Source organism: Podarcis filfolensis (assembly GCF_964270895.1).
Source record: "Podarcis filfolensis genome assembly, chromosome: 4".
NCBI classification, from domain to species: domain Eukaryota; kingdom Metazoa; phylum Chordata; class Lepidosauria; order Squamata; family Lacertidae; genus Podarcis; species Podarcis filfolensis.
Window position 1 is genome coordinate 26,404,873 of NC_139607.1, and position 19,767 is coordinate 26,424,639.

General features: G+C 40.0%; 2 protein-coding genes across 10 annotated transcripts in view; one reads left to right on the forward strand and one right to left on the reverse strand.

The window, feature by feature from the left end:
• LOC310761087 (uncharacterized protein) overlaps nt 1–2,697 on the forward strand; it is a 28,987-nt gene extending 26,290 nt beyond the window's left edge. For all 9 annotated transcript variants that reach the window (XM_083610628.1, XM_083610630.1, XM_083610629.1 and 6 more), the window contains one exon: nt 543–2,697. In XM_083610628.1, the coding sequence (XP_083466754.1) occupies nt 543–1,374 (832 nt within the window). In that variant the 3' untranslated portion in view covers nt 1,375–2,697. The remainder of the gene's footprint in view (nt 1–542) is intronic.
• Nucleotides 2,296–19,767, reverse strand: part of TUBGCP3 (tubulin gamma complex component 3) — a 55,172-nt gene continuing 37,700 nt past the window's right edge. Inside the window, exons 15-22 of the mRNA XM_083610594.1 lie at nt 17,322–17,457; nt 15,548–15,616; nt 12,907–13,042; nt 5,439–5,527; nt 5,144–5,275; nt 4,629–4,769; nt 3,968–4,084; nt 2,296–3,380 (exon numbers count right to left, since the gene is read on the reverse strand). Coding sequence (XP_083466720.1) covers nt 3,222–3,380; nt 3,968–4,084; nt 4,629–4,769; nt 5,144–5,275; nt 5,439–5,527; nt 12,907–13,042; nt 15,548–15,616; nt 17,322–17,457 — 979 coding nt within the window. The 3' untranslated portion in view covers nt 2,296–3,221. The remainder of the gene's footprint in view (nt 3,381–3,967; nt 4,085–4,628; nt 4,770–5,143; nt 5,276–5,438; nt 5,528–12,906; nt 13,043–15,547; nt 15,617–17,321; nt 17,458–19,767) is intronic.

Genomic DNA, 19,767 nt, shown 5'->3' on the forward strand with positions numbered 1-19,767 from the left:
GAAAGGCAAAAATGCTCCCTAGATTTAACAATGATTTACTTTGCTTATCGCTATTACATAACTGCGATAACCACATCCTTCTCCACACTCCCCGTTCTCCTCAGCACAGGATGTTTCATGATAGTTTGGATCTGCGGTGGGTTGAAATCCTCAGTCAGTCATAAAGATTACTCCCTGGATTGGGCAACTATCTCGGCCTAACCTCCTTAACAGAGATTTTAGCTCAGCACAGTTTAGGATTTATCTATATAAAGCTGATCTAATCCTCTGTAACAAGGCCATACATTTAACGCAGCTCTTGGGACTTCAAGTTGGGCATACCCTTCTGCTAGCTAGGCAGGGCCCATGCAACCAAACTTATTTTCTTTTTCTTTGAGGTAGGAAGCAAGTTGGAGAATTGACAGGTCTCACAATAAGCTGCCAAGTTTTCCTGAAGCAGCAGCAACGGGAAAGGGAGTGACTTGGCTGCTGTATCACTGTTTGATGTTATGGCTTTCATAAAAAGATTTGTATCTATTAAAACAATTTCATCATTCTCTTAGGGAACCTGATAAAACAAATGCTGACAAAAAAGGCGGACCTGACAAAAATGAAGTCACATCGGCCGAGAAAACCAGAAGCCAACAACCACATTACAATGTTGGCATTGAGGGAGCACAAAGCAAACAACCATATTACAATGCTGGCGTTGGGGGGGCACAAAACCAACAACTGGAATATGCTGTTAACATTGTGGAAACAGGAAGCCAACAGCTAGAAGACAGCGCTGTTGGAACTGACAATCAAAACAACAACAACTTAAGTTCACCACCGGAAATGTTTTCATCAACAGATTGTGATTACATCAAAAAGCCTTTAGATCTCCATCCTGTCAAAGCTATGTTGTCCCCTAGCTCCCCACCAGAAGACACTGGCTTGCTTCTCCCGGTTGAACCTTCAAGGCACAGCGCCCATAATAGTTTGCCTTCATACAACAGCAGCACATGTAAGAACCTCAAAGTACAACCTAGAACTTTCAGAACCAATCATAGCTCTTATAACAGTCCAGGAAATTATGGTAAATCCAAAGATCATGACTATAAAAGACTTCAAGCCAAAGATACTGCTTGTTACAAAACAAAACCAATCTACCAAAGACCATCTAGGCATAGACCCAAATCCACAGAACCCAAAAGAGGACACAAAAAGGTTTCTGCTAAGCAACATAGCTACAGCAGCTCAAGTTGGGTTGAAGATCCTTCATCAAATGTTTCTGCTGCTTTAGACCCTAACAAAAACTCCAAGGAGTCAAGACTGTCCCAAGATGATGACTCAGACTGTGCATGTTTTCAGCATATCAAAGGTTCTTCTAGTACAGACTCATATTCGAATTAGAGCAGCACAGAGAGAAGGGACTTATTGTTCAGTATGACTGCTGTCCAGAAGTGTGCAGTCCTATATTTTTACCATGGTTAATCATGATGGAACCCTATAGTATCCTGGAGAACACATGTTGCAATCATGCTATTGAATAATAAAAAGTAGGTTTGGTGTTGGGTTACAAGAGTTGCTAATCTGGCTTCTTGGATTTGTCCAATTAAATTATTTTCTGCTTGAAGTGTAATATGTGCTCACATTATTTAACAGGCACTAATTCACATTTGGGGGGGGGAGGATAGAAAAAAATAGAGCCCTGCACTCTGCAAGAACATGCAGTTCTTTGCAGCATGAGTGTCAAAGAGAAACTGTAACAGTATTAAGTATCTTAAGACCCACTGGCACTATTAATGTTGAAGCAAAGGAAAAATGTATTGCACACCCGAATACTAAGGGACCAGGAAGCTATTGCAGAGGGTTTAGCTTTTAGCTTTTCCCATTTTCTAAAAAATCCTTACTAGGAAACAAAAAAAAACAAAAAAAAAACCACCCACACCTCAAGCACCTGGTAAGGGACATTATTTTACCACAGAATCAGAAATAGTACAATATACTTTTGGCTCCACAACCTATGCAACAATAACTTACAGAGCTTTCAGAATCAACTCAAGATCTGTGACACTGAAGCCAGCAATCTCCATCTCTGAGACACAGTGCAAGTGTGTTTTAGTCCAGAGGGTGCTGTCCATCCCCACCTTGGAGCCTGGCAGGATGAAGGGGAAAAGGAAATATCTGTAGTAAGCTGGTCTCAGTTGTCTCATAATGTACACTTGACATTCTGCATTGGTATCGAGACAAGCTAAAGAAAAGGCGGCCCTATAATTCAGTATTAATTTTATTAAATCAGGCACTTTGTCAGTTAGAAGAAACAGAAAAAAGTTTGAAAGATAATTGTGTTTATTTTCTAAGCTTTTACCTGTGAATATAACAAATGGATAATTGAGTGATGATATATAGTGACTTTTTATTTTTTACAAAAATGTTTCCCCCTAACATCTGGACAGCAATATATAAATATTTACAATGGAAAAATAGGCAAGGAAAGAGAAATAAGTAGTCTTCATTATCCAAATTAATTTCTAATACATCAGATTTGAACACAAAATACTTCATTCACATCTATTCAATATTTACATGTTTCGTTACTGGAGATCACTGAGGTTTTAACTTCATTTCTACTATTTGTTGTGTTGGACTTCTGTTATGTCTCTAATATTTGTTTCTGTAAAGCAGTTAAAAAATTTCTGGAAAAATAAATCAGTTTTGAAAATGTTGAAAACATTAATGTGTGTAATTTTAAGTGACTAATTTTCCCCACACACAGTCAATACACCACAACACTGAAAAAGAAATAAGATAGACTTCTGGCCAGATTCTTAAACTGGCAGGTTTTAAAATAAAAGTGGTTTCTAAACTGAAATGGAAAATTACAGCCCTGCTTAGTGTAAAAGGAAACAAGTGTGTGTCTGCATGTGGATAAAATGTCCTGACGACAAATATCAATGATGGTGGAATGTGCTTTAAAAGCCACAAACAAAATATAGTTGGTTGATTGATTAATGGACTACCAAAGCAAAATCGCAACAGTTTAAACCCATTTAGTAATCTCAACCATTAAATATAAAAAAATAAGCCATGTTGCTTTCTGCACAAGTGTTGCACAATCACATGACTGAAAACAGGTTGCTTGCGATAATGACAAACACCTATTGCATGCCATTTGGTTTTAGTATGCCAAGTTGACTGCCACAACCAACAACGGGTTACACATCCGTGATCCTGGTTTACATTCATCGCAGGGAGATTTATATATGTGAATTACGCCGCCCTCTAGTCCCCAAAGAAACCCTAAGCCTGGGCTCCCTAGCTTTATAATGTTCATTGAAATCCAATCTAAAGCTAAGAAATCGAAGACTTTCATCAGAACTGGTGGTCAGTAATACCAAGAACTGCTGCACAATGCCCTGAAAGAAAGAAAAACAGAGAAATTAGGCATTCATAAGAAGTCACACAAATGAACGTGTGTAATGGAATAAAGGTGTGAAGCATGTCACCATTCCATAGCAATCCTTGAAAATTCCACTATATATAACAAGTAGAAACTGATCCACTGCAAGAGACGGGTAGTTCCTGCAATGCCCCATCCTTATAAAAGTAGGTGAAAAGTTAGTGAATTTCCTGTCTTGAGTTTTGACGGGGCGGGCGGTTTTTAACAAAGCGAATCCACAAAAATTATTCTAGCGAGAATGCTTCATAAAAATGTTGTCTACCTACAGTGGCAATGGTCAGCATAAACACAGACTCTGGAGTGCAATCATTTACGTAGGCACTTTTATGTCTGGGACAACCTCTATGCACCTGGTTCTTTATCTACTGAAGCCAAATGTCACATTCCCTAATGTATTCATAACATAACTTTTATTGTTATTGCCTTCTTCCAAATCCTGGAAAGGCTTGCATGCCGCATTAAAACAGTGTGCACTTTAAACCAGAAAACACATACCGGCTATCAGTACGTTAATATTTTAAAAATTCCTCTTTTTAAAAATACCTGATAGAAATGGGTAAGTAGTCGCAGCTGTGAACACATTTTTGGTATTGAATCTTGAAATTCTTTAATCCTTTTATTCTCCTCTTCCTCTTCTGAAGCTTTTACTCCCCATTCACCCTTAACAATATACATTGTAAAAAAGAAAAGAAAAAAAGGTGAGAAATTATCAGGTGTACACATCAATAAATCTGAAGCCACATGCTAATTTTTGTTTTATTAAGAGGAAGTGCCTTAAATTTAGTTGGTGATCTCTTACAGTTATAAGCCAAGAAGTTAAGACAGAAGAAACTTCTTACAAACAATACATACCAAGCGTGAAAAAGAACTCAATTTGTGTTTTAATGGGGGGGGGGGGGATCAAGGTTTGTCAATTGCAGCTTCTAGGTTACCCCAATCTGGGTTAAATGTACTGTGTAATCTAGGCATATGTACTTTCTTAGAAGCCCCATTGAGCATAGTGCAACTTACTTTTGAGTAAACATGCACACACTTACTTTTCATATTAAGACTTTATCCAAATACCTATTTGCTCAGTCTTTCAAAGAAAAGGAGGGGATATTAGAAGGATTATTTTTTGGTATTGAATTGGTATTGAACACAAGCAGCCTGTTGTGTTCACATCATTCTTGTGCTTAAAATACCACTGAGAACTCCTTTGTACCTCAAGCTCTCTCTCTCTCTTTCTTTCTTCAAACTGCAACCGTAACTGTAACTCCTCCAAGGCAACGCGGTACAGGCCATCTTGGGCATTTTGAAACTCAAGAATCTGATCAAAGACAGCTCGAAGCTGGTTGAGAAGCATCTACAACAAAAGTTGCAAAGGGAAGACAAAACCTCTAAAAATGAAACGTTCAAAGAAAAGCTAAGATTTGCTAGCCTATAAGAAACTGCTGAAAGATTGTTATATTTAATATCTCCTCCTAGAGCAAAGGGATACATGGAAAAATTGATTTCAGTACGGAGGTTCTCCCAGAACATCCCGTAAAAGATTAAATTTACCAGGGCTGTAATCCTAAACTTTTTTTTTTTTTTTTGCTTGTAATGAAGATGCACTGAACACAGTGGATTTCATCTCCAAATAAAACTCCATTGTGTGTTGCCAGAAATAATCTCAAAAGCATAAATAATTAGAGAAATAATGGTAACATTATATATAAATAGGTAAATGAGACTTACTCTTGAGTCAGCGTCCAGCAAACAGCGAGATATAATTGTATCTAAGAAAACTTCATGAGCCGCAATGATGTGATCCAAGTCTTGAGCCTGCTGAACTTTGTTCCATAGTTCATCCCATGAACATTCAAGCACCTATGGAACAAAACACCCAGCAATGAGATTCACTTTGTTTTAGAGACTGTTTAAATAGCAACCTCTCTGCTCTATACCTCTGTGACATAATTAAGCTCACATCAATAAGAACGTTCTTCCAATTTCAAACAAACAAACAACAAAATGGATGGTTAAAGGGTACCTCAAATGTAATGTAATACTGCATTTGATGAATGAAATGGACCATTTCTGATGCCAGAACGTGACACTGATGCAGCACCCCAGAAAGTTCTGTAAGAAATTCAAAGAATATGTATATTAAAACTCAGAATGGCAATGTTCATCTAGCCATATTTTTAAAACACACACACACACCCACACACACCCACACACACCTGAAATACAACAGCTACCTGCACCCATCTTTGAAAGGAGTAAGACATACCGTATTTTTTCGCTCTATAAAACGCACCAGACCATAAGATGCACCTAGTTTTTGGAGGAGGAAAACAAGAAAAGAAATATTCTGAATCTCAGAAGCCAGAACAACAAGAGGGATCACTGCGCAGCGAAAGCAGCAATCCCTCTTGCTGTTCTGGCTTCTGGGATAGCTGTGCAGCCTGCATTTGCTCCATAAGACGCACACACATTTCCCCTTACTTTTTAGGAGGGAAAAAGTGAGTCTTATAGAGCAAAAAATACGGTATATAAATTGATAACGGGTTCTCAAAGAAAGGAGACTATATGTGGACTATCATTTTAATCTCAGTATATTTACGGCCACAAGTTCAGCATTTTCCAGAGGCGTAGCCATGATAGCCTCTGCCTGCAATAAATACACCCCCATATTAACAGAAAATATAATGCAGGATCAAACAAGAAAATGAAATTAATAGTATAGGTTGACAAAACTCTGGAGATCTGGTACAAAACAAGATTTGTAATAGAAAGGAATTAGAACGTGGAACAGAATAGATAGGGAAAAGACCTTTGTGGCTGGGAAACAAAGTCTGCTTGGCACTGCTGTAACAGGTGGCAATCCACTAGCAAAGGAGCCTGAACAGAGCTCTTATTATGAGAAGGTTAATTTTTCTCAGCAACATATACAAAACATCAGATGCCTAAGCCCCCCCTCTGGCTTGCCACAAGAGATTTGGAAGGACAAACTAGGAACTTTCAAGATACAAGATTACTTAGGAAAATATTTAACTAATGGAACAGTGAGTATAAATGTTAATAAATTGAGTCCCTCATAGATGAAATTGTGTGCTGGGGAAGGAATGCGTGACCTGGCAGAGCAGATGAAAATATTCCATATACAGTATGATTACGCATTATACAAAAATATCTCTTGTTTGTTCCGAAATGTCTCAAAAGCTCAGAGGCAAACTGGACTTCTCTCTCAGCATTTTGGTTGAAGCACATCAGCACTACCCAATTTTGTCTTGGATTATAGGAGCAAACTGCATCAGAATGAATGAAGCAAACCAATGACTATACCAAGATGACAAAGATCTATACGGAGCAAAATTGCCAAGATCTATACAGAGCAAAAATTACACGAGAAAGAATACCCTGCAGCTATCTGTGGGAGGAAAATCCCCCCCCCCAGCTGCTAGCCAGAAACAACCAGAAAATATATGGAATGAAGAGCAATAAAAAGTCTTCCCCCTAGAATATTCATACTGGATATTTCCTAATAATTAGAAAATGTCTAGAGCAAAGAATTCCTGGTTAACAGAGAAATCGTAATAATAGGAGGCTGGAATGGAATATTGCTGGATGAGGATTGGGTCCCAGATCACAGGGTTTGGAATAGGTTCACCTCTCTCCTTGCCCCACTCTTTTTGAGACTTACATCACTGTAAGCCCTGCTGGCTGAACCAGGGTAAAGGACTTAATACCAGTGTATGTATGGCTCAGCAGAGGTGAAGAACGTAGGTCAGCATAGCCCATGGGAAACCCCCCAAACTCTCTCATCCCCATGAATTTTGGGTTTGGATCGTGCTGTCAAGATCTCTAAACTAGGGATGTAATCCTAATATAGGAGTTAGAGCCATTAAACACAACAAGGCTTCCTCCCGAGTTAACATGCTTAAATTCTGAGTCTGCATGCTTATTAGTATGAACTGCAAACAGTAACAGTCAAAATAGTGACTACGGCTATTGGGAAAATCGACTAGGTAATACCAAGGTGAAGGTTATGGCAACAACAGCCTATGAGAAATCATGAATTGCGGTCAACAAGGATTTCTGGAAAAGCCGCAGAAAAGGAAGTATCACACAGATTGTTTAATTCTGAACTGAAGCTCAGTTATGATGGATCTTCATCATTTTTTCTTATACTAAAGCCTTGGCCTGTTTTTTTTTTCTTCGTCCAACTCTCTTCTAAAAGGTGCTGTGGAACCAGAATGTCTATTTAGGTGAATTCCAAGAATAATGTTCTGAAAAACAATCACATTGAGTACTTCAGTTCAAACATGAATCCCTACTTATGCCTCTCCTTTATATACCTTAGCACTTTCTGTCTCATTCCATCTTGTTTGTTAAAAAGGCAAATAAAATATGACAGTGGCCTTCTCTTTAATCAATAGCAGACATTTTTACCCAAGGCCACTAATAACTCCATGGTTATACAGGGATTTTCATGCATGACCCAGGCCAATATTCTAACTCCTGATCCACCCTGCTGTGAATTAACATAGATATGTGACTATCATATAACGGGAGTCCTGCCTGGTGGTTTCCTTTCCAGTGGCTATTTATGTTCATCATTGGAAGATAGAGCCTGCCTTTCCAGTGCATGATCCTCAGAGATTACAACTCTCTTTTGGGAGAGAGTCACTAAAATGCTTAGGCCAAACTTTGTGGGGAAAGGAGATAAGGCATTGTCAGTCAAGGGTACTCAAGTGTGGAACAAGCTTCAAGAGGAGATAAGGCCATGCCAAAGCTTCCCTGTTTGCACAGCATGCTACCAAACCCACCTGTGTGCCACAACTTACCTGTGACATAGAAAAGGGCAAACCATTCTTTACCGTGTTTGATATTCCTGCGCTCTCAGATAACACATATGTAAAATTTGCAGCGCATATGGGAAAGAAAGAAACAGCCACAAAACCCAGAAGGAAGGAATCGTATGTGGACTCAAGTGTGCAAGAGAAACAACCAGTAGCAGCACCAAGTAGTGAGTGTAAAAACATGTTCAGCTTCTTCAGTGGGGTTTCATGACCTCCTCTTAGTGTTATGCTAAAGATCCCACTTAAAGAGCAATACTGCCTAAAAAGTGAACCCTGCAGTTAAAAAAAAACCTGCATTTACAGATAAAACAAGAACAATGATAAAAGTTGCAACTTTTAACTGGTAAAAACATTTCTCCATTACTGATTTTGGAGAGCCAATTGTTCCCTAAATGGATTGTTTTAGCTTTCCAAATGCCTGGCTGGGAATCCCCTTCTTGGCTGCTAACAATAGAAATTCTAGCAATTTTCAGCGACTCTTAAGGGGTTTACGTTCCCTGTATGCACAAAGAAGCGTTACATAAGAAGAGTTAAGGACTTCTGTTTTGATATATTCTCCAATTAATTTAGGATTGCATCCCAGGAGTCTGTCAAGTAAGGGCAGCCACATCACATGTATAAATACCTTTTCCTAACAACCATGCCAACAGTTTGCAGTAAATTTGCTGCAAATAAAACTTTTCACTGAGACTGGGTATTGTTCTCTCATTTTAAATGAATCCTCCCAACAGTGCTAGGCCCTGACATTAGATGCATTTTCTCATCCTAGCAGAAGAATTTCACCTAGACCCCTGTCCTCCAGAAAGCTCTCTGTACCTGTTCTGCTTTGTAGCCCAAGTTTATATAACAAAGTTTGTATTCTTTGTAGCCAAGTTTATATAACAACTGATGCAACCAGGAGATTGAGCCCGCAGAACTCCTAACTCATGATTGCCATATAATAACTCTCTGTAAAATCTCTAGAGGTTTGAGTCTTAGATCACTGGTTGATAATGGTTTATTATTTGCAAAACTACAGGGGTATGTAACACAGGAGCCTTTAGCTCACGTATCATTCTAGTTTACAATTCATTGGAATTATCCAGAACAACCAATATCTACAATGCCCTTCTTTTTGTCATGTTTCATGTCATGCTAGATTTTATTTTATTACTGCACAATTTCATATGTATCTCTCTAGATGTTTTCCCCGCTGAGTTCAACAGGGCGTGCTCCCAGAAAGGTGGGTAGAGAATTTTAGCCTAGGAAGACGGGAGGGAGGGAGGTAATTCTAGGTGAAAATTTGGACTTCCATATTTTCCACACTTGCACTGTCCAGAAAGTGACTAGAGGCCAAAGATGCTATTTTATTCACTTGTGTCTGTCATAACAAACATTCCAGGTTTCCTTGGAAATTTTTGCTCTCTATACTTGAACAATTTATTTTTTAGTTTGTACTCGCTTTAAAGTCAAAGATATCCCTCAGGTGGGCTGCGTCATACTACAGGCATGCATTCTGGATTGCTAACATTCTTCGCTTTATATCTTGACTGAATTCTTTTTCCTAGACATAACATGTGAAAATCTTTTCCTAAAGAGTCATGCACGATTCAAAACCTTGCATGATTGCCAGCAGCTGCAGTTGATAACGAATGCTAGTTTTACCAGGTCTCCACTGCATATTCAGTTCTGGCAGTCACTCACAAAGAACTTTCCATCTCCCTGGTTTGATTCTTATTTATATATTAATTAAAACGTTTGTATACCAACCTACTGGAAATCCAAAGTGACTAACAATGCCCAGAAAACAAACAAACCCAGAATGTGATGTGCATAAAATCCCATTCACAAAAGCAAGAAAATGCATATAATTCTATGCCAAAGCAGGGCTTAACCCATTTAGTCTAAAGACTAATTCAGTTTAGTATCACAAATGGCAATACACACATCAGTACTCTGCAAGCCTGGAAGAGAGTTCTGGAGCTGAAAAAGACACTGGTCAATAAAGAACCGTAATGCTCTATTGCCCCCTCAAGGCTATTTCAAAAATTTCATCATCCTTATTAAACCTGCAGAACTGTGTTGTTGTTGTTTTACAAAAAAATCTTAGTAAACAGACTTCCCCACCGAAACTCTTTCATTATAGAAAATATACTCACTACATAATAATATTTTCCAGTCACACAACATTGCTACAGCCCACAAATGCATACAGCTCAGCAGCAGCCTCAAAAACAAAACAGAGAGAGTACAGCCAAGCTAAGAGAGAAGAAGGGGGAGAAATGAGCCAATGGCTTTGAAAATAAGCAACAACTCTTTGAGCTACCCCTGGCCCACTGAACCAGACATGGGCACCTGGCCACATAGACCAGGGAGTATTTGCAGATATTTAGGAGCAGTGTCCTTTTACCCATGACCACACAAACTTGATCCACCAACCAGAGCCATGAGCAAACAACTAGGTAGTTTGCTGCCTAGTTTATTGGAAAGGTGGATTGAAAAGCATTCTGAGTTATATGTAGGTCACTAATCTCATTTATTGAAGCCTTTCAGCTAGAACATAGGTTCTCAACCTGTGAGCTCCTTTCAGGTAGTTTATTCAAAGGTTCCAGAAGAATCAGGAATATCTGTAGCTAACCCTGCTCTTGATTTATTTTTTCTTGATAATGGATACGACTATCTTGACTACAGCTGGATTTACCAACAGTCTAACAAGGCCCTGAACTAGGGACTCTTATTTTTATACTATATTGGTGCCATCTAATAATTTTGCTGTAAAACTGATCAATTAAAAGTCAAGGCTGTGGTCATTAAAATATCAGTTATGTATGGGTTTTGATCTGTAGAAAAAAGTTTGAAGGGTCCACTGAGTCCTAAAACAATATTGAAAAGATCAGGGGCTGGGGGACAGCTTGAACATTTCTGATCATACTCAGAAGACCCACTAAGAAAACCAGAGACCCATCTAACCACAATCACAACAACAATTATATATAGCAATGCAGTAAGCAGAATATTTTAAGCATCCAGTGTATCTTAGTGGTGCAACAGACTAGATGGCTATCCTCATACTGCGTTAAGGGAAAGGAGCTCAGATATGTTCATGATCAAGGTGAAATTTGAATTCAGAACTTTTTTACTCAGGTCGCAATCCTAAAATACACATTAAGTAGGAAATAAGAGCATGAAATACAATGTGATTTACTTCTGAGTAAACATGCATAGGGTTGTGTGGCCCTACACACCCTACCGCACTAGCTGCTCTCAGTCTACAGAGGAAATGAAGTCAAATTACAAGTCAGTAATAGAATAAAAGACACAAGTTTGTTTGCCTCAATACCCCACCAAACGTTTGTGGGCCATTTCAACATTACATTGTGCCAAGCATGTTTTTCAGCACCACCAACTGCACATTGGCCATGATTCCCCAGCTTACCTGATACCTGGCTGCCTACTGCAGCCATGGGATACATACGATGGTTATTGCTGCATTAACATTGGCGCTGTGGGTTAAACCACAGAGCCTAGGACTTGCCGATCAGAAGGTCGGCGGTTCGAATCCCCGCGACGGGGTGAGCTCCCGTTGCTCGGTCCCTGCTCCTGCCAACCTAGCAGTTCAAAAGCACGTCAAAGTGCAAGTAGATAAATAGGTACTGCTCCGGCGGGAAGGTAAACGGCGTTTCTGTGTGCTGCTCTGGTTCTCCAGAAGCGGCTTAGTCATGCTGGCCACATGACCCGGAAGCTGTACACCGGCTCCCTTGGCCAATAAAGCGAGATGAGCGCCGCAACCCCAGAGTCGGCCACGACTGGACCTAATGGTCAGGGGTCCCTTTGCCTTTGCCTTTTTTCCATGTAATATTATGTGTGTCCATGTAATAAACTTTAGGGTTGTGCACTGGATTTGGACAAATCCCAAATCCTGAGCTGAAGAAAGAAGCCTCAGAGGAATTTTAGGTGTATCGAAGGCAAAAGTGGAACCTGTATGAGGCAGCACAAGCTGAAGTGGCCGATGCTGAAGTGCTTTGTGGAACAATGGCAATCCAGATGAAAAGAGAATTCTGAAAATGTCTGCTAAAAGCTAAAGCAATGTCTCTAATCTCACCACATAAGGAATGATGCCAGGATGGCGTGATGGGGAAAGGAAGAGCAAATAGGAGAGTGGGCAGAGGGTGACCTCTCTTGTGACCAACATGTCAAGCTTGTAACCAGAGGGAAACTCTTTACCCAGAAAGCGAATCCCATTTTGTTCTCTCCCTTGACTATTTATTTATTTACCAAAAGCAATATACTTACTCGAATGAAGACCTCTGAGCGGCTTACAAAGAACCATCAACTTTTTAGGTGCCTGGAGCAAAAGCCCCTGTCCTATTTGTGTGCAATCTGGCAGTTTTATTACCAGGATTACAAAAAACCATAGAAATTAAGTTATTGTTAACTTAAAACAAACCACCCTAAAAAAAATAACATCTGCCTGAAATTAAGTTATTGTTAACTTAAAACAAACCACCCTAAAAAAAAAATAACATCTGCCCTTGCAGGAAACCTTCTGAAATTTGGAGAGACTTCAGCAGTACAAATAAATTTCTCTCACACACAAAGCAACCTATAAGGAGGTTTGGTTTGAAAACAATTGTTTGTGTAATTTTGCCGTAATACGGTTGGTTACTCCCTTACCTGGCATATTTTTCAGAAGCTTTGCGTTACACATATGTCCTTTCCATATGTCTGTGAGAATATATTCCATCCGTTTTGCCCTCCACAAGAAGTTGAACACCCTCAGATAGTGGCTCATGCACTCACGGGTGAACACCTGCAAATATGAGCAACACAGAGATTTAAAGTGCATTAAGTGCCTTTGCTGCTTTACTTGCTTCCGGTGTCTCTGGATAGCTTCGCAGAGCAACCAACTGACACTTGAGGTTGAGTCAAGAGATTTACAACAAGATTTAAGCAAGGTCCAGTCCATCAAAAGTCACGGGAAGTCCATACTCGCATACAAGGACTTCTGTGTGAAGCAAGGTGACAAGACAAATACAGAGATAGAAAAAAAGTGTTCCAGGTTCAACCTCTAATATTACTGGTTAAGTTATCTGTGCAGCATTTAGAGCTTGTGTGGTGTGGTGGTAAGAGTGTTAGACTTGGACCTGGGAGATGAAGCTTCAAATCCACCACTCAGTCATGAAGCTCACTGAGTGACCTTAGGCCAGTCACGGCTAAAAATTGGCTGCTGTTTCTTTAATGCTTAAAAAAAAGCTGGGTCAGCATGAGTCAGCGGCCTGCACCAGGTTGTATATATAGAGTGAGAAATGTTAGTTGGTTGGTTGGTTGGTTGGTTGGTTGGTTGGTTGGTTAGTGAAAGCTAGTAGTGTTGATGTGTGTACAGTTGGTAAGTCGCTTTTGCAGAAAGACCTTTAAGAATAAAAGCAGAAAGTACTCTGCAAGGATACTCTTCTCGTGGACTCTTTTATGCCAACAAGGGTCCGAGGACCAGGCTGAGGCAACAAAGGGAGGTCAGAACCCTTTCTTTTCTTTTTTTACAAACACTGACAACCTACACCAGGTTGATGTGAGCATAAAGTGGGGATATGGAGAACCTTGAATGCCACTTTGAGCTTCTTGGAGGAAAGGTGAGATAAAAATGTAAAAATAGAAGAAGAAACACTTCCATTTGCACAATGTCAACCCAACTCTGCCTACACATGTTGGAGTCTACGTGCACAGGGGACTGTGCAAACCTTCCATCGTACACACAGACAATGGGGACACGGACAGACCACACCTGCTGCTACTGTCCTTAGACTCACACAGGGCAGCCATTGTATGACAGCCCCAGGTCTCATTCCAACCAGATGGAGAGAAGGTGAGGAAGAGAGCCATTAAATCTCTCCCCTCCTTGCCTAGAAATAACTCAGGTTTAAAAACTGAACCTGGCCATGGGGTTACTGACGGAACAATATGGCAGGTAGCTGAGATGCAGCTGTCGGGATCAAGCTCAAGTACAACTAGATCCTCCTTTTGCTTGATCCTTGCTGCCCTAAAATAGCAATGCTTAAAAAAAAATACTGAAATGCAACACTCTTCCTTGTGAATGTCACTGCCTCATCTACGATATCTTTTCCTTCTGAAAACACAGGAAATTAAAAAGAAAGGACATGTTAAAATTAGGGAGGTATTTCAGATCTGATCAGCTGGGCATTGAATTAATTTTGGAATAGAAAGCACAAACCACTAAATTTCCTCCCCCCACCTGACTACACAGGAGAAGCTAGGAGCTACACAGCACCAAGGATCAAGGGGACATCCCATGATACTAACTGGCACAAACTCTTATGTATTGAAACCTAGTGTTCGGAATTTTCTTAATGGCTTACCAAAAATGCATGCAAAATTATGGCTGAGAGTATAACTTGCCCAGGACCAATCAGTCAGTCCATGGCTAAGGTTATAGGGAGGACCAAAATTCAAACTACAGGTCTACATTCTATTTACAGGTTCAAATTCTATTGTTTATATAGTTGCATTAAAGCTTTACAGATGTTAGGAATGCCTTCCATTACATTTTTCTTCTTTACCAAAGATGGATTGCTGTTTTTTGTTTAAAAAAAGAAGTTATCAAACAGTTAACAATATCCTAAATATAAAGAAATTGGTTACACAGCCCTGCAACTACTTACAATCTACAGAGGAAAATCAGAGCATGAAAAAATGGATTAACAAATTAGGAAAGTGAGATATTATCTTCCTTTCACTAAACTATACATACCTTGCTGGTCAAACTCTCACTTCTGACACCTTGTTCAGAAAGCAATGCTATTCGTTACATATAGTAAAAGCATTCTGAACAATAGTGCTGCTATTTTCTCATCTGTTTTAATGAATACTACACATCAGATTTTATTTAAAGAGTACAAATAGGTTCCCCTAAAATACATCTCACAGTTCTTGCAAATTATCCCAAATTAGTTGCTACAGTTTCAGAATAATGGATGAAAATGAAAATCCATTTATTAAGTACTTTCTAAAAATCTCCGACAGAACAAATGAATTATTTATTTCAAATAATGAAAGTCTTAAAATGTAGCATTTTAACACTCATTAATAATTTAGGAAAATTGAGAGTTTGGCTGTACTCTTAATACAATGGGTACATCCAAGATACCAAGCAGTCTCTTTAATCATGCAATGCTAAAAGTACAAAGGCTATTTTAGTAACAAAGTATTTAAGTGAAGTAAGTGGGGGTGGGGGTGAAAATTGACAAACTGAGATAGATATAGATATAGAGCTAGAGATATAGAAATATACATATATCCTTACTGTTGCAATCGGTCCGTCAACATGATAGTCTAAGCTGAAAACATCCCAACCGGTATCACCAGGAGACACCTTAAAAAGAATTATCAGCATTTAACCAAATCACATATATTGTTATTTAGCTGTTTTCCAATAGTTATTTAGCTGTAAGGAATGACCCTGTTTTACTTTACTCAATCAAAAATGGTTGGGAGGGATTCCCCCCTCCCCATACTTTCTTATTGGACACAGAATGCAAGTCTGAAATTGGGAGATACCATGTTTATCAGCACACAGGGTATGGGAGGTTCCGTAGAAACCCTTTCTAGGAATAGTGGTACCTTGGTTTACGAACTTAATCCGTTCCGGAAGTCTGTTCTTAAACCGAAACCGTTCTTAAACCAAGGCGTGCTTTCCCTAATGAGGCCTCCCGCCGCTGGTACCCTTCCGCCGTTTGGGTTCCGTTCTTAGACTGAGGTAAAGTTCTCAAACCAGGACACTATTTCCGGTTTTGTGGGGTTTGTAAACCGAATACAGTGGACACTCAGGTTGCGAACATGATCCATGCGGGATGCACGTTCGCAACCCGCAGCGGTGTGTCTGCGCACGCGCGGGTTGCGATTCAGCGCTTCTGCGCATGCGCAAAGCACGATTTAGCGCTTCTGTGCATGCACGACCGCCGAAACCCGGAAGTAACCCGTTCCGGTACTTCTGGGTTTCGGCGGTCCATAACCCGAAAAAACACAACCTGAAGCGTCTGTAACCCGAGGTATGACTGTAGTTCATAACAGGGCTGTTCTTAAACCGAGGTACGACTGTGTTGTCATTGTATATCCAGGTCAGCAGCGAGAAGCACACATAAACATGAGAGAACCACGTCCTCCCTAGTACTAAGTGGGATAATGCAACACCTCAGCACATCCTTAAAAGGACTGCATCAAGGTAAGTTCAGTGGTACTATAACCACAATCTAGAGTGAAGCACACTTCCGACCCCTGAAATAAGGCGGCTTAGGTATGCTGAACCTATACTGATCAGCAGACATTCCACCAGGCTGCAGATGGAAAGAGATGAGGGCGAAAGGCCTCTCCATGAGTTTTAATGAAAGAGGGGCTACATCCAAGCTCCTTCCTCAACTGCCATCAGCAGCTATTCCATCAGGCTATGGGCAAGGGACAGATAGGGAACGGCAGGGCCTCTTCATCTGCTTTCTTAATGAGCAACGCCTGACTCGTTCTCTTCTTGAAATCTTTCCATTCTACCTAGTCACTCTGTAACAAAGATAAAGTGCCTGAGTTTGCTTTTTCCCCTTCCCCAAGACAGCCCCCTTTCCTTTTGTGTCATGTCTTTTAGATTGTAATGTCTTATCACAGACATTTGTAAGTGGTTCTGGGAGCCTTTTTCGGTTGAAGGGCAGGGTTTAAAAAATGATTTTAAATAAATAAATAAAACTGGACTGTAGCCTTAATTTTTATAAACACACATAGCTATAAGTGACAAAAGAGCACACTGTTACCATTGTAAACGGCACAGAAAGCCTTGCATTGTGGAGCGGCACTCAAATGCCATAAACAAAACAAACAAATAAATAAAAAACCAAAGCTCCTTTTCAGAGAAATAATAGTTAAGAACTACACTGACAGATGAGAAAATCAGATTTTGCGTGCAAGACAAGACAATGCTATTTTCCAATGCTGACCTCAGATGCCATTTTAGCAATTAAAAAAAAATTAAAACAAACCAATATTCTCGTAAAATGCTAAAGTGGTTTTTTGTTGCTGTTGTTGTTTTAAAGTACCTCCAAAAGTCTGACATCCAAGCGTTTGAGGATCTCAGGGTTATCAAACTGTGCATTTGTTGCCCTGACAGCTGTTTCCAGGATTCCTGTCAGATTATGCTGATACAAAGTGGTAGCTGGTCTCGCAAGCTCTGGCCTAAAATAATAAAAGGGAGATAAATGGAAAGATAGATACACAATTTACATAATAGCCCAGTTGTCATCTAGCTGCAGGCGCAATGGACTAACTATGCAATATATTTTGAGCCCACACAATAGTGAGCAGATTATCCTTTTCAAACAGTAAGTTATCAACTGTTTTTTTTGTGTGTGTGTGTATGTGTGTAATTACGAGTATTTAAGCTGAGGATTTCCACACACAAAAATGACCCTGCACGATATACCTGTGCTCCCATGAGATAGGGACCAGTATGACACTTCAGCTACAGCTGCACACCCCTTAGCAACCTTCTCAAACAGAGTCAATTCACACAACTTTTCAGGGCATGGGCAGCTTCTCAGTGCTGGAGCATCTGCCTTTTCAAATTCAATCCTCAGCATTCCTGGTAGGGATGGGAATGCCCCGTCTCAGAATCCCTGGAGAGACACTGCCAGTCCGTGTAGGCAACACTGAGCTAGATGGACACATGGTCTGACATGGTATATAAAGCATCTTTCTAAGTCATATGTTCCTATGTTTTTCAGATTCGGAAGAGGTGGGCTGTTAGACTTGCGAGCAACTCTGGAGGACTCCTCACCAGGCCACAATGTCACAACGCACCCAACTCAGTAGTACAGTGGTACCTTGGTAGTTGAACGGCTTGGCTCCCAAACAAATCAGCTCCTGAATGCTGCAAACCCAGGAGTGTTCCGGTTTGCAAACCTTTTTCAGAAGCTGAACATGTGACACGGCTTCCATGGCTTCCAAATGAGCGCAGGAAGTTCCTGCAGCCAATTGGAAGCCGCGCCTTGGTTTTTGAATGATTTCGGGAGTCAAACGGACTCCCAGAATGGATTAAATTTGAGAACCAAGGTACCACTATACTCATGTCCATCATGGTTTTTCTATTCAGTAATATCCTTTTGGATAGGAGGCAACCAATTTTATTTTATTTTAAAAAAATAGTTTTCTTATTTAAAGAACTTCCCATAATCAAGCTGACAGGGTTTTGTGCAAATGCGGATAACTAAATTTGGGGTGGGAAAAGAAGAAGGTTAAGCTTGAGGGAGCATTGATAGGAAAGTAGCTTTAGTTTCAGAACAACCGCCTCTGTTTGCATATTTGAGGAACAGCCACTGTTTAGACCAAAAACTGCAGTAACGATGTCAAGATTTGGTCAACAACCCTAAGTTCTAAAAGCATTTCAAAAGAGTAATAAAATGAAAGCAGAATCTCTCCAAATTCTAACAAGTAACTTGGGCATTTCAGTTTAAATTCTATCACCAAAGAAAATGGAGGGTTCTAAGCTAATGTTCTCGATAAACTTGAAACAGTAAATTTAAAATTCCACGTCAAAAGATATTTCTTTGCACTAAAACATGCCCCTTCGCTGCTTGACGCACCAAAGCGTACTGATTTCACGTCTCATCATTATGCTGCTGCACTTTAGTGCAGAGATGCTACATCAATTCAGCTCTTGGACAAACAGACATCTCTTTGATGTCTGGCAAGTAAATGGACTCTTTTGTAATGAAAAATCAGCATTATGGTGGGGGAAAGGAATGCGACGACATGCAGGAAGCCTGCCTTTATACTTTAAAAACCCCATCCTAAGGGAAAGCCCAATATGCTTTTAAAAAATACTGGCACCAAGGGAGGCAGATGTGGGGGTTTGATGTTAAATACAGGATCTAAGTTTAAAAGCTGTAGATTTAAGTGCACATTTAAGATGAATATATTTTGATATGTTCATCAAAGGTCAGTCTTTACTTTCTGCTGATCAGAATGTTATTCAGTGGCAGCGGCTACTGAATAGTTAAAGCCCAAGCAAATCTGAATTTAGGTCCCTAGTACTTCTAGATTAGCCTATAGGTGGAATAAGACAAAGAGAACTGGAAAAGCTGAAGGTTGGGGGTTGTACGGTAATGCAAAGTACCAACTTTAAGTTATAAGTCTATGGCTTTGCTACTGTTTCTCCAGAACAGTGGGCGCAACCCATTACCTCTCCAACAAACAGGCCAGCACACACAAAATGAGATACCCACTGGTAGTCTTGAGCCCTGCCCTTCATCAGCCTTAGCCTATTCTACAGATAAACTCTGTTTGTGGGGTTGGGGAGGGACACCGCAACTGTGACACAACATCAATTAAACGTATGCACACAAGTCTCTAAAAATGCAACTGGAGCTGAACACTATGCACACATTCAACCAACAGATGGGAGGTCAGGCACATAGAAGATGCAAGTCAGAGATGCTGTTGCCATGCTCATACACAATGAACACAAAAACTAGAATGACTGCTCTG